Source organism: Hyperolius riggenbachi, chromosome 4, assembly GCF_040937935.1.
Source record: "Hyperolius riggenbachi isolate aHypRig1 chromosome 4, aHypRig1.pri, whole genome shotgun sequence".
NCBI classification, from domain to species: Eukaryota; Metazoa; Chordata; class Amphibia; order Anura; family Hyperoliidae; genus Hyperolius; species Hyperolius riggenbachi.
In genome coordinates, this window is record NC_090649.1 from 405,384,629 (window position 1) to 405,399,284 (window position 14,656).

The 14,656-nt window shown below is 45.3% G+C and overlaps 1 protein-coding gene across 2 annotated transcripts in view; it reads left to right on the forward strand.

Moving 5' to 3' along the window:
- Positions 1-3,744: 3,744 nt before the first annotated feature.
- Positions 3,745-14,656, forward strand: part of PPP3R1 (protein phosphatase 3 regulatory subunit B, alpha) — a 108,737-nt gene continuing 97,825 nt past the window's right edge. Inside the window, exon 1 of one of the 2 annotated variants that reach the window (XM_068232309.1) lies at positions 3,745-3,861. In XM_068232309.1, the coding sequence (XP_068088410.1) occupies positions 3,835-3,861 (27 nt within the window). In that variant the 5' untranslated portion in view covers positions 3,745-3,834. Of the gene's footprint in view, positions 3,862-8,236; positions 8,473-14,656 lie in introns of those variants that run through there. The other variant, XM_068232310.1, reaches the window with a different exon arrangement.

A 14,656-nucleotide genomic window follows, 5' to 3' on the forward strand; every position in this document is an offset into this window, starting at 1 on the left:
CGTTATCAGATATGACCCCAATATGCACAATCGGTAGCAGATATGACCCCAATATGCACAATCGGTAGCAGATATGACCCCAATATGCACAATCGGTAGCAGATATGACCCCAATATGCACAATCGGTAGCAGATATGACCCCAATATGCACAATCGGTAGCAGATATGACCCCAATATGCACAATCGGTAGCAGATATGACCCCAATATGCACAATCGGTAGCAGATATGACTCCAATATGCACAATCCGTAGCAGATATGACCCCAATATGCACAATCGGTAGCAGAAATGACCCCAATATGCACAATCGGTAGCAGAAATGACCCCAATATGCACAATCGGTAGCAGAAATGACCCCAATATGCACAATCCGTAGCAGATATGACCCCAATATGCACAATCCGTAGCAGATATGACCCCAATATGCACAATCCGTAGCAGATATGACCCCAATATGCACAATCAGCATCACCTGAAAAAGAAAAGAAAAACCCATTTACTCACCTACAGCCAGAAGACCTTCTTTCCCGACCTCCTGTCCCGAGTCCCGACCTCATTGTGGCGCGCAGCGCCCGCGCGCCCACGATCCTCTTCCTTCCCGACGTCACGACGAGACTTCCTGCCTGCATGCAGAGAGCAGGGCTACGGGAAAATGGCCGCCCGAAGCCATGCACTGCAGACTCGAAGTCTGCAGAACAGGGCTCCGGGCGGCCATCTTACCGTAGCCCTGCCTGCTGCTCCGTGCTGCCGCTGTGTGAACTGACTTGGCGTCTTTTAGACGCCTGAAGTCAGTTCACTCCAGGGGGTGCTTTGGGGGTGCTTGGACAATTCTAGGGGGTGCTCGAGCACCCCCTTGCACCCCCCTGGCGCCGCCCCTGCTAATAACTATTTTTCTTTCTCTGCCTGAAAGAGTTAAATATCATGTATGTAAGTGGCTAACTCAATCCTGACTCAGACAGGAAGTGACTACAGTGTGACCCTCACTGATAAGAAATTCCAACTATAAAACACTTTCCTAGCAGAAAATAGCTTCTGAGAGCAGGAAAGAGATAAAAGGGTCAATAGTTCATAGATTTTAGCTTTGGCGTACATCAATGAATGTGTCATTGAGCAAAAACAATAAAACAGTTAAAACTTAAAAAGTAAATTTAAACATAAAATAAAACTGTGGAATATCTTAAAAAGTATTTTAGGAGAAAGAGGATAGATACAATTGTTTATTTCATTAGTTTATTTTCGCTTCGGGCGTCCTTTAAGGTCACCATTCTGTTTGTGTTGCCTTGACAAAGGGGACTCCGCGGGGCCCCGAAACGAATCGTTGGTATTTGGAATGGAACATTGTCACATTGTCTGAATAAAACTTGGAAGTTTACTGTTTGAGTATGTGGACCTTTTGGATCTTCTCGTTTGACTTATTTGGGTCCTTGCACCTCAATCGTGGTGTGCAATCTTTCATCGATCTGTGGAATTACTTTAAGGAGAAATGTCCTCTGGTTATATCAGCTATTGTAATTAGTATTTGATTATTGTTTTTTGCATTGCTTTTATTATGCTTGGAAATATTTCTGCTATTGAAAACAGCGTAATGTTTTTTTCTTTTGATTTGTTAAGACACATAAGCCTCATTTTTAAATTAAAAGTTAACTTTTTGGCCTTTTAGTTGTCATGCAAATAATCTACCTAACCTGTTATGTCTGTTATCAGACTCACTGTGATTACAGAATTGACCAGCTGGCTAGAGAAGCGTATTTTTATGTTAAATTAGAAAATGTTGAAAGCAACATCCTTATCAGCACTCTCTTATTTTGCTCTGTCTTCAGTCAACATTCTGACTAGTCTGGCAGTATCTCAATTACTACTTTGACTCATAGCTTGATATAATATTTCTGCCATACTAGTTGCAGAGTGTTGATAGAAGATCAAGATCATCTTGATAGAAGAAACTTGGGTCCCCTGTTTTGTGTCTCTTTAAAGCAAAAGCAAAGGTGGCATAAAAAAATGGATATTTACCTAAGAAGAGGGAAGCCTCTGGATGGGCAGGAGGCTTCCTGTGTCCTTCTCGAACCCCACAGCCCGGGACCCTCTTTTAACTTGCGTTCCCCTTCTTGCCCGAGTGTAGCTATACTGCGCATGCGCAAGCAGGGCCTTGCATGCGCACTAGCAGGAAGCCACTCATTAGAGAGCGGTATTGGCTTATTGCGCAGGCGCAGCTATATGCAAACTTGTGCCTTACAGCTGCACAAGTACATGACAGGGAGCACCGCCAGTAGAACATATCCAACAAGCTCTTGTCAGATATGTTCAGGGGGTCCATGAGAGGCAATGGTGGAGTCGAGAAGAACATAGGAAGCCTCTGGACTATCCAGAGGCTTCCTTCTACCTAGGTAAGTACAGCAGAGTCCCCATTATCTGGAATTCAGGCTACAGGAAGTCTCAACTAACCGGCATGCCTGATGGATAATGGGGACCATTTTTATGGAGTATTTTTGGGGGTGCTGGTAGGCTATAAAATACTTACCGAGTCACTATCGGTGTCTAGCTGCCTTCCTGTTACAGTTTCTCCTTGGAAGCTCCTAGTAGCTTCCGCCATGTCACCTGACCGGCACCTGATGCCGACTTGCATGCAGGGGGAAGCAAGTAAGTCGCTCAGAGCCCACGAGGAGGTACAGGAAGGCCGCTGGATGTCACTTGTTAAGTATTTCAGGGGGGAGGTTTGTGCTATATCGGCCGGTTGCTCTAGCAACCGGCAAGCACATATATCCGGCATCAGGCAACCCCATTGGTGCCGGATACTGGGGACTTTTATTTTTGATATTAGCTTGGGTTCACTTTAAGCTTCAGAGGTAAAGTCTGAAAACTGTACATGTTTTTACGTGTCGGAGGTTACATTAGAGATCCTCATAGTAAAATCTATTGAACATCGGTGTGCAGTGTATGGTTGGATTCGGTCCCTGTATGATCAGATTCAGATGAGAGAGAGATCAATCTGTTTGCCACATTGGGCAGTAATCTATATGTGTATGGGCACCTTAACATATACAGTATATGGATTCTGTGAGGAGGTGTGTAGCCCAGAGGAGTCCCAAGACTTCCTACGGATACAGGAAAAACACAGAGAGAGACCAGGAGCCCCTTATGGTGAAGTATATTAATGTAAAGTTCTGGATAAATACAAAGTGATGAGGTACTCACAAAGGTGGGTTGCAAGTTTTTTTTCTGTGCGTGAATAACAAATTAAGTGTAAACCAGCCCATTGAGTAACATGAGTCAAGTGTGTTTCCTGCCTCAGTCTCCAAAAGCTCCTGAGTTGAGGCTGTTAGAGGGAGCTGTATAACCACCTCACAGGTGTGGGACGTCTCGGCAGAAGAAGCACAAGAACAGTGGGACAGATTTATTACTACCAGTGCAAAGAAAATGTCAGAAGAACTGGAGCAAAAGTGTAATATATACTCAGATCGACCAATCAAAATCTTGGCATCTGCTTCACTTCTATACCAAATTTCCTTTGCACTGATTTTAACAGATCTTCTCTACAAGTATTCAAGGCAGCTCAACTCTTGCTTCAGTTGAATCTGCTTTAATATTTGAAGATTGGATTCGTTAATAAATGGCTCCATCTAAAGTCCTGAAGAATAAATCTACCAGCACCTACTACTAGTCTTAATAAATCTCATGCAGTATAAGGAAGTGGCTGTAAAGAAAAGTAATACATAATGTTTTCTTCCACCAGGCTCAAATAGCTCCAGTATGAGATGTTACAAAGTTGCAGTCTCATTTGATGTTGCGTGAACGTTGACCGTGTGAATATTATTCTGACCTGGACAACTGTGAAATGGACCAGACTGTAAAGGAAGTAAAGGTAGGAGAAGGATTATGTATAGTACATGGGGGCTTAGAATATTTATCAACAAGGCTGCTTAGACTCTTTACTGATATTGAAAAGTGATGATGATTATGGCCTACCGACCCCCTACCATGCAGTAAAACCCACATATTCAAGATGGCCTACCTACCCGCTACCACGCAGTAACTCCTCAAAACCCACCTCTTCAAGATGGCCTACCTACCCACTACCACGCAGTAACTCTCAGCTGAATACTATAGGTGGCTATTACTTAAGGCGACTTGGCGGCCAATTGACCATCCGATTCGATTTTTATAATCAAATTGGGTAAAAATCAGTGCCGCCAAGTGTATGCTTGAGCGACAGTGCAAGCTATTTTGTGCCAAAGTTAATTGGTCGATCATGCTGCAAGATGTCAGGCAATCATGGTTGGTCGGGTGCGCAGTGGTAATGGCGAGTGATATCGGACTGAGCGTCGAAATCCCCGTTGCTGTTTCCGCAGTGTATGAATGTGCATGTAATGTGTGCAGTTATACATTACATGTCCTGTGTCGCAGTGCATGGCCATCTTCTGAATCCGACGCTATTCTTTCAGCCCCATACACGCTGCCAGCGCATAGCATGCCAGCGCGTGTGACGTCACACATGCGCCATGCCGGCAGTGTGTATGGGGCTAATGGAAGACCAGCGGATTCGGTAGATGGATGGGCACCGAGACACAGGACAGGTAATGTATAAATGTACACATTACGTTGCATACACATTTATACGCTATACACGGTGAGGCGGCAGATGTGGCGGACTTGGCCAATTCCCGAGATTTCAGCATGAAATTGATCGGGAATTATCATGCGGTGTATGGACAGACAACAGATCTGTCTTTTGATCGATCTGCCCATACATCGTTTGATGTATGGGCACCTTTATTCTACAGCCCTACCTAGTGTGCCACACCCCTTAGACTGTAAGCCCTCCCTTCCTTAAGGTGGCCATACACTGGCCCGATTCCCGGCCGTTTCGACAGCAGATTCGATCCTGGGATCGAATCTGCTGCCAATCGTTCGCGGTAAACGCCGCCGCCGATCCGATTTCCTCCCGAAATCGGATCGGTCTGTCGATCGCGCCGTGCGGGAAATTACCCTCGATCGCCCGCGGGTAAAGTGCGCGTCGCTAGCGGCGGCCGATCCGATGAAAAATACATTACCTGATGCGGGCTCCCGGGCGTCTTCTCCGCATCTTCTCAGCGCTGCACCCGCTCCATCCCGGCGCTTCCTGGGTCACTGCAGTGACCCAGGAAGTTCAAATAGAGGGCGCTCTATTTGAACTTCCTGGTCACGGAGTGACACAGGAAGCGCCGAGATGAAGCAAGAACAGAGCGGTGCAGCGTGGAGAAGATGCCCGGGAGCCAGCGTCAGGTAATGTATGCGCGGGGGGAGGACAGGCGGCAGGAGCAGCTGAACAGATTGTGATCGGTTTCAGGCTGAAATTGATTCACAATCTGTTTGCAGTAAAGGCAGCCATACGATCCCTATCTGATCAGATTCGATCAGATAGGGATCTGTCAGCTGGTCGATCTGATGGCACATCGACCAGTGTATGGCTGCCTTTAGTGTATGCTACCTGATTGTATGATCCTTTCCTATGACTGCCTCATACTTGAATTACTGGAGCTACCATGGCTGGATTTCAGGCAAGGCCGCATAGGCCAGGGCCTAGGGCACCGGGAAAGCAAGGGGCGGGCTGTGGGCAGCAGGGAGGCAGTAGCAGTTAGCGTGCCAAACATTCATCTTGCTACACAGAGTTTGCACATAGCATTGTACAGCTACAAACAGCTGGATCTGGCACTCGGGGGATACAGGGGCAGCCAATGGGCACTTACAGTGATCTCTGACCTGCCTGTCATTCACCAAATGTGCTGCTCGCCAAGGAGCTTAAAGTCTAATCCCTACCATTACTAATCACTAACTGCCCTCAGAGGAGCCTACAATCCCTGCCATGTTGGGGGGGATGGGGGGTTATAGGATGCTGTTGCTCCTGGGGCAGCTGCTAATAGTGGGCCTTGGTTGGTGAAAAGTACAAATCCGGCCCTGGGAGCTACCTAACCAGCCCCAAATAGCATGATCTTGTATCCTGTACCCTGTTTGCCTTGTATAACTTTGTCCTATTTTATATACAGTGGGATGTGAAGGTTTGGGCAACCTTGTTAATCGTCATGATTTTCCTGTATAAATCGTTGGTTGTTAAGATAAAAAATGTCAGTTAAATATATCATATAGGAGACACACACAGTGATATTTGAGAGATGAGATGAAGTTTGTTGGATTTACAGAAAGTGTGCAATAATTGTTTAAACAAAATTAGGTAGGTGTATAAATTTGGGCACCATGGCCACCACCCCCCCAAAAAAATGAAATCAATATTTAGTAGATCCTCCTATTGCAGAAATTACAGCCTCTAAACGCTTCCTGTAGGTTCCAATGAGAGTTTGGATTCTGGTTGAAGGTATTTTGGACCATTCCTCTATACAAAACATCTCTAGTTCATTCAGGTTTGATGGCTTCCGTTCCGAGCATGGACAGCTCTGTTTAACTCACACCACAGATCTCCAATTATATTCAGGTCTGGGAACTGAGGTGGCTATTCCAGAATGGCGTACCTGTTATTCTGCATGAATGCCTTAGGTTTTGAGCAGTGTTTAGGGTCATTGTCTTGTTGAAAGATGCAGTCCCAGTGCAGCTTCAGTTTTGTCACTGATTCCTGGACATTGGTCTCCATAATCTGCTGATACTGAGTGGAATCCATGCGTCCTTAAACTTTGATAAGATTCCCAGTCCCGGCACTGGCCACACAGCCCCATAGCATGATGGAACCACCACCATATTTTACTGTAGGTAGCAGGTGTTTTTCTTGGAAAGCTGTGTTCTTTTTCCTCTATGCATAACGCCCCTTGTTATGCCCAAATAACTCAATTTTAGTTTCATTAGTCAGTCCACAGCACCTTATTCCAAAATGAAGCTGGCTTGTTCAAATGTGCTTTAGCATACCTCAAGCAGCTATGTTTGTGCTGTGAGCGGAAAAAAGGCTTCCTCTGCATCACTCTCGCCCACAGCATCTCCTTGCGTAAAGTGCGCCAAATGGTTGAACGATGTACAGTCACTCCATCTACAGCAAGATGATGTTGTAGGTCTTTGGTGCTGGTCTGTGGGTTGACTCTGACTGTTCTCACCATTTGTCGCTTCTGTCTACCCGAGATTTTACTTGGTCTGCTACTTCGAGCCTTAACTTGAACTGAGTCTGTGGTCTTCCGTTTCCTCAATATGTTCCTAACTGTGGAAACAGACAGCTGAAATCTCTTAGACAGCTTTCTGTATCCTTCCCCTAAACCATGATGGTGAACAATCTTTGTCTTCAGGTCATTTAAAGGACTTCCGAGGCCAAAATCCGGGCCCAAAACATAAAAAAATTTAGCTACCTTCATGACTTTGTAAGGCACGGAGGACGCCGTCCGCGCCCTCCGTGCCGTTCCGCCTGGTCCCCTCTGCTGAATAGCCCCCCGAAAGGCTACGACCCCACGGTCCGGGTCGGCATCTTCTGCCTCCATAAAGATGGCCGCCGGAGCTGGCCACGGCTGCGCAGTCTGCATAGCCGCTACTGCGGCTGCGCAGCTCTAGGGCCAACCCCCCGATCACGTAACAGGCAGCGTGGATCGGAGGGTTGGCCCTAGAGCTGCGCAGCCGCAGTAGCGGCTATGCGGACTGCGCAGCCGTGGCCAGCTCCGGCGGCCATCTTTATGGAGGCAGAAGATGCCGACCCGGACCGTGGGGTCGCAGCCTTTCGGGGGGCTTCTCAGCAGAGGGGACCAGGCTTGAAGGTGGAAGTGCGCCATAGCGAGGCTTGCAACGCGAACAACAGGACACTTGTAATCTTGTTGATGCGCAAGGCGGACGGCGGCATTATGGGTAATTAACCCCACCTCATCCAGCCGTGATCCTGCAGCAATTAACCCATTTTTGAATCAGGAGTTATCAGTTGTGATTACTCAGTGAGCATCCCTGACGTCTGTGATCAGGCTGCCATCAATCTCTGGCCGATTCGATTATAGTCAAATCTTTCTGGAAAAGAGTCCATTGATCACCTGACAGCTACTCTTCAATACCTATTGACCAGCACAATTAAGACCAAAAAAATAAGCCTGTGGCAAGCATAATACACTCCAGAATCCAAACTTTCCATGTATATTCTTTAGAAATGTTCACATTTCATGTGCATATGCTTTATCATTATCTGCAAGTCGCTTTGCCCTGCACAATGATGGCGCACAGCCAGTCCTCTCTGCCCTCCCTCGACTTCTCCCTACGGCGTTGCGACCGTGAAGACGTCAGCGCGCCGCAATGGGTGAGGCGACGTTTCGCAGAACGACAGGAGGCTCCGCCCTGCTGTGTGTGACACAACGAGGCCCCGCCTGCTCTCTCCTCGTCGTTCTCTGCTCGCTTTCCTCCTAGTACGAGGCTGTAGCGGGTCAGTGTTGGAGCGTCCTCCTTCCAGCCGGAGTGTGTACCCAGCGGACCCCGCCAGGCAGCTTCTACACCCGCCGGCCGGACAGCCAAGCAGCGAGCGGACACCATGGTGAGGAGGGGGGGGCGGCCGCATTGCAGAGGGCTGTGTGCACCTGGCAGGCAGCCTGGGCCCGGGGAAGCGCAGCCTAGCTGCTAGTCACAGCTCCTGCCAGACATCAGGGGGCTCGGGCCTGGCTGCATGAAGCTGCGGGGTGCTGTTGCCCGTAGCAACAAGTCACGTGTTGGGCATCTCCAGACGCCTACCTACCTACACCATCTGATGTGCTTAGTAACTAGAGCGCCCAAACGTTACCTGGCTATGTGTCTAGGCTTCTGCCAGCAAATTGGCTTTTTACTAAATATGCAGTCATGTGACCAGAGCTGAATGAGCTGGCCTGGCCATACACCTATTGGTTTTCCTAGCCAATTTGATTGCTTTAATTCAATCTGATGAGGCTCTGTTGACCCTAGTTAACTAATTAATGAACTATACATGTTTGGGTTATTTATCAAAAGGATGATCCAAAGCTCTGTAATATTTTGGTGCTTTATAAGTGTTATAATTAAAATTGGGCATGTTGGGAAATAAACATTAAACTAGAGGGGGAGAATATCAATTGGAAATCAGTAGTGGCTTGGTGTTATAATGTAGCAAATGCTACAAGTCTAGCAGTTTGATAGTTTCTTGACTCTATTATTTTTTAAAATCGTATCAGATTGTAGAGTCAATTACTGCTGCTACCTGATTGTTTACCATATTGGGCCATTATTAACTTGTGCATGGCTGGTATTGACAGTAGGCTCACCTCTAGCCATTCAACATTAAAGTAGGCAAAAACGTCTAATTGGCCAAAAATTGTAGTGAATTTTTGTGTTTGCGATACTGAACCGCAGTGTTGTGTTTTGGCTGTATGGCTGGCTGTAGTGAAGATAGCAGTCAGCAGTAATAAAAGTCCATGGTTAGTGAAAGAGTGTCTGTCTCCTTTATAGAATAACACTGCTCACTGCTATTCCACAATGTGGGTGAAGGTGAGGACATGTATGTTTAAAATGCTTACCTGTCAGATAGCTGTTGCTGGATCTACCTATTGGAATATGGATATTTCAGTCTACAGGTATCATATTATGACTGGTCCTGTTCAAAAGTTCTAGTTCCCATGGATGAAAATAACCCCATACTCTACTGGAAGGCATGACCATCCAGAGATTGAGCATGCCCCATTACACTGCCTGTCTGAGTCCATTGAATCAGTTTAGTTGAGGAGTAGACTCTCATAGTAAGATTGTAGTCAATTATTTAAATTCTCCAACAGAAAACCAGAAGTTTGTATGTATGTAGCATACCTGTACTTGTCATCCTCCACATTGCTGAATGGTGATGGGTGGAGTTCTTTTTTAACATGGCTTAACCATGAATAGTTGTCAATGTTTTGTTTTGTGTGACAGTCTGATCACAGAGGAATTCAAGATGTTGCAGGGTTGCTTTAAACATGATCACATGATTTTTCTGCAGAATCAAGCTGCACAGATAAAATTTTCGGTTACATTCTACCTGTATTACCTTGTATTGAATCCTCTTTTTTTTTTTTTTTTTTTTTTTTTTTTTTTAAATTCTAGTTTAAAGTTGCTGGGATGCAATTGTTTTAATAGCCCATTTGATTTGTCATGTGTTCCTGGCGGTGTGATTTGTCATCAAGTAAACATGGAGTTTATAAACCAATAACAAGCTTTGTCATGGAATGTGTATGCAGGTCTTGGAACGCATTTTTGTCTGGAGTGGAAACCTGGATGTAATGGACAGCAACCAATTATCAATGGCTTTACGTCTTGCTAAATTGGATTTATTAATAGCGCTGCAAATAAAACGATGGTTGTTGCCCATAGCAATCTATCTGGGACTTGTAGTTTCTTAGTTCTTGGATTGCAGCACTTTTCAGTTGTCTCGTTTTAACGTGTGTTTATACATTGTAGCAATCATTGGACTCCTTTTTATTGTATTATTGTTTCTTTACCACATCTGATCAGCTGCTGCAAGTGATAATTTAGGTTATATATCAGATCGCTTCCTTTACTCATATTGTGTTTCCTATAGTATCTCAATTCCTTATTGCATCTTTTCCAGTGCGAGACTGATGAATTTTGATTGCTGGCGGTGGGACACGGCTCATCTTAAGCTTTTTTTCATCAGTCTGTTTACTGGTGGTGATAACTTGATTTTTGTGCTGCTCCATTTTTCATAGATAGCTTTGTGTGTAGACTGGTGCAGTGTATGTGGAGATGTTGGCTCAGCCCATGTCTCCCACTCACAGGCGGGGCGCTGGGTCATGTGGATGATGCTTTGCGGTAATCTACACCCTGTCAGTGTTATTTGCTTCAGTCTGCTACATCGAAACCCTCTTCTCCCTGATTGACATGGACCCTGGATGCACTCACTGCAGTGGGTTATTGACATTTGGCTTAAACTCCCCCACCCCCCTGCGTGAGCCTTTTGTGCTTGCAAAGGGTTCATTTGTGCTCTGCATGATAAATGCCAAAATGAGGCTGATTATGCAGTCCATTTGTGGGCTGCTGGTTCTGCTGCTGCAACCCAGATTCCTTATGAGTACCATTAAAAAAAAAAAAAAACACCTTGGCTTGCCACTCATTTACATGTCTTAAGCATCTTTGGAAGAATAAAAAAAAATAGATCACATAGACGTGTCACGTAGAATGGGTTTCTCCTCTTCTCAGGTTTTTCTCAGACTGATCAGGTTCTACTGTTAAAGGGTTAAGCTGCAAAATGGCGCAGGGTTTGTGCATAGAGGATACAGGAGGACGCAGTAATGAGGCTTATTTGCTGATTAGTCCTAGTATCCCTCCCATTCAGCCAGGGGCTTTTAATTATCACCACGCTCCAGTGACAGACCCCCTCCCTCCTCTGCTTTTCCTGGATTTGCATAGAAACATGACCACAGTGTGTATACTGCGGGGATATCCTCTCTGGTCTGTCACCTATTGATTTGGGATTTATTGGCCAGTAGCTTCGGTGTGGCACCCCTCCCAGCTGTGTAATACTAGGAAATTGGGCTGGAGTCGTCTTCATGCCTATGGGCGGGGAGGACATTGTAGCTTCATGTGTCTGGGCAAGGCTTTGCAGGAGCAGTGTTACAACATGTTCGTGCTGCCACACTGTTCAGTGTGAATTGTACGTTTTTTACAACGGAAATAGCTACTGAAGCACGTCCAGTATTCAGAGATGCAGCGATGATTGCCAGTGTACATTTTGTACTGCAGCGTTTACATGTTACACCACTGATGTAAATGGATATAGACATGCTAATATTGGGGAATAGCAAAATCTTATTGCAGATCCATTGCTGGAGAATTATTACTGGGGAATGCTGCGCTACAAAGCCAATTCCAGCTCCAGTCACATGACCTGATGCTGAATGTCCTACTTGTAAGTTAGCAAATGATTGCTGTCCAATTGTGACAGTATAAAATACATGCATTGGCTGCATGTTTCCCATTGTTTATTGAGAAGTGTGGTTAACTCAGTACAGTAGATTTATTTGGATCTGTATTTAAATCAGATAAGGTTTTCATTTTATTTTTTTGTTTCATCTCTCTTCCTCAAATGTTTGCAGAAATATAATTGTCTTCTGTTTACAATGCATTGGCGGTGTTTTTTTACTCCATATCCATTTCAGTTAGCTACTGATTTAAAGTGGACCTGAACTCTTGCACAGGACAGAAGGAAAGCATTGAGAATTCACCCTGAATGTATTTAGAGTTTAGCCTGTTTAATTCCCCTCATTTGTGTCTAATCACAAGTTGTAATTAGATCCTCCCCTGTGTCACATGACTGCCTATGGCAGATAAGGTCATTTGAAAGCACAGGATGTAAACAGTATGTCTGCTTCCATGAATCAGGAAGTAGAAACTGAGCAAATTTATTTTAGGATTTGTCAGCTGTGACAAATGTTTTTTGTTTTAAAGAGAACCCGAGGTGGGTTTGAAGAATGTTATCTGCATACAGAGGCTGGATCTGCCTATATAGCCAAGCCTCTGTTGCTATCCCAACCCCCCCTAAGGTCCCCCTGCACTCTGCAATCCCTCATAAATCACAGCCACGCTGCTGACAAACAGCTTGTCAGAGCTGGCTGTGTTTATCTCAATAGTGTCAGTCTGCTGCTCTCCCCGCCTCCTGCAGAACTCCGGTCCCCACCTGCATCCCTTCCCTCCCTGCTGATTGGAGGGAAGGGATGGAGGCAGGGACCGGAGCTATGCAGGAGGCGGGGGAGCAGCCGAGACTGACACTACAGATGTAAACACAGCCTCACAGCACGGCTGTGATTTATGGGGGATTGCAGAGTGCAGGGGGACCTTAGGGGGGTTTGGGATAGCAACAGAGGCTGGGCTGTATAGGCAGATCCAGCCTCTGTATGCAGATAACATTCTTTAAACACACCTCGGGTTCTCTTTAAAGGTTATTATGCTGTTGTGTATCTTTTAAAGCAAATATGAGTTCAGGTCCACTTTAACAGTATTTGTTTTATCAAGAAAAAAACCCTATAAGAATCTGGATTCTTAAATTACTCTAAGATTTTAATGATACATGGCATTCGTCTGCAGTGTACCGTTCAATGTTCAGTTAGACCAGAGTCCTTTATTATGCATTTTATATAGTGTGTTACATTTTTTGCAGCGCTTTACAAAGTCCATTGTCATGTCACTAACAGTTCCTTAGGTGAGCTCTCAATCTAATCCCTACCTCATTTATAGTCTAAAGTTAATATGGGGTAAACCTTTTAGTTCCTTACACACTACAGAGTGCCTGGAGGGAACCCACAAAAGCATGGGGAGAATATACGGACTCCTAGTGTCTTGGCTTAGATTCAGACCAGGGACTCTAGTGCTGTAGGGTGAGAACTAGCTGCTTAGCCCCTACCCCTCAAATCCACTCCAATACTTCTCAACATGGGGGGTTCTGTGAGTCTACCCTCTAAGTGGACTATCTTGATCCTCTGAGCAACAGGGCTGTGCTTGCGCCATCCTAACAATGCCCAATTAGAGCCACACTTATTTTACTATAACTTTCTGTCACTCCAGTGACAGCGGAAGTTCAAATGTACTTGCGCTGTCACTGCAGTGACACAGGAAGTTATGCCAGGATGCGGAAGCTGATGCGGAGAAGACAGCGGTGGACCAGGGGATTCACGCCGGCGGAGCAGGTAATGTATACCCGCTGTATTGCATCGGTCGTTGGGCATTCGAACGCCGCTATCGACGCACCCCCGACCCGCTGGCGACCGAGAAAAATCTTCCGCACGGATGGATTGACAATTCATCGTTCTCTCAGCGGTGTGCGCGGCGATTTCACGGCCGTTTCGATCACTGTGATCGAAACGGCCATATTTCTTAGGTGTATAGGCCCCTTAAAAGGGAATCTGAAGTGAAAATAAACTTGTGATTTGTATGTGTAGTACAGCTAAGAAATAGAACATTAACTGCACAGATACGTCTAATATTGTTTGCAGTACAGGAAGAGTTAAACTCCAGTTATCTATGTAAAAGAGCCACTGATCTCTCCATGACTTCCAAAGTCGCAGAGAGCTCTGTCTTCTGAAGCTTATCTCAAGTTTCTGTCACTGTATTGTTTTTTTCTGCAGAGGACAGTTCAAAAGTTCACTAGCCTCCTCTGTGAAATAATTTAAAATGCAGTGTAATGTGTAAACTGAAAATACTAGAGAATGATGCAATGTTGTAAAAAAAATTAAAAAAAGCTATATAACTGAAAATAGAAATGAGACTATTTTCTTTGCTAATAATGTTCTAGTAATTATCCGTACTACACATACAATTTATTATATCATAATTCTTTTTTCGCAGTGTCACTTTAAGAACTCGTGCAGTTTGAAAACCCTGCAAGGTCTCACATGAGAACTTAATGTTACCAGTATCTCACAACATTGTATAATGTTCTGGCATGCCGGATCAACGGCAACAGAAGAGAGCTTTGTTTTCACTCTGAAAGATGCTCAATTGTGGCTTGCCCACCACCCTTCCTTATTGACCAATACTTGTTGCTTGGCTATAGCGAAGCGCCATGTCTTTATAACTCTAGTCCCCTGAACTTTCTCCCTAATGATCAAAGCCCAGTTCTTAAAGGGAACCTGAAGGAAATCTCGGGGGAAAAAAAGGCATACCTATCCAGTCTGTGCGTCTCTTTAGGCATGGAAACAGATGCGTCTGCATGGGAGCACAGTGCCACA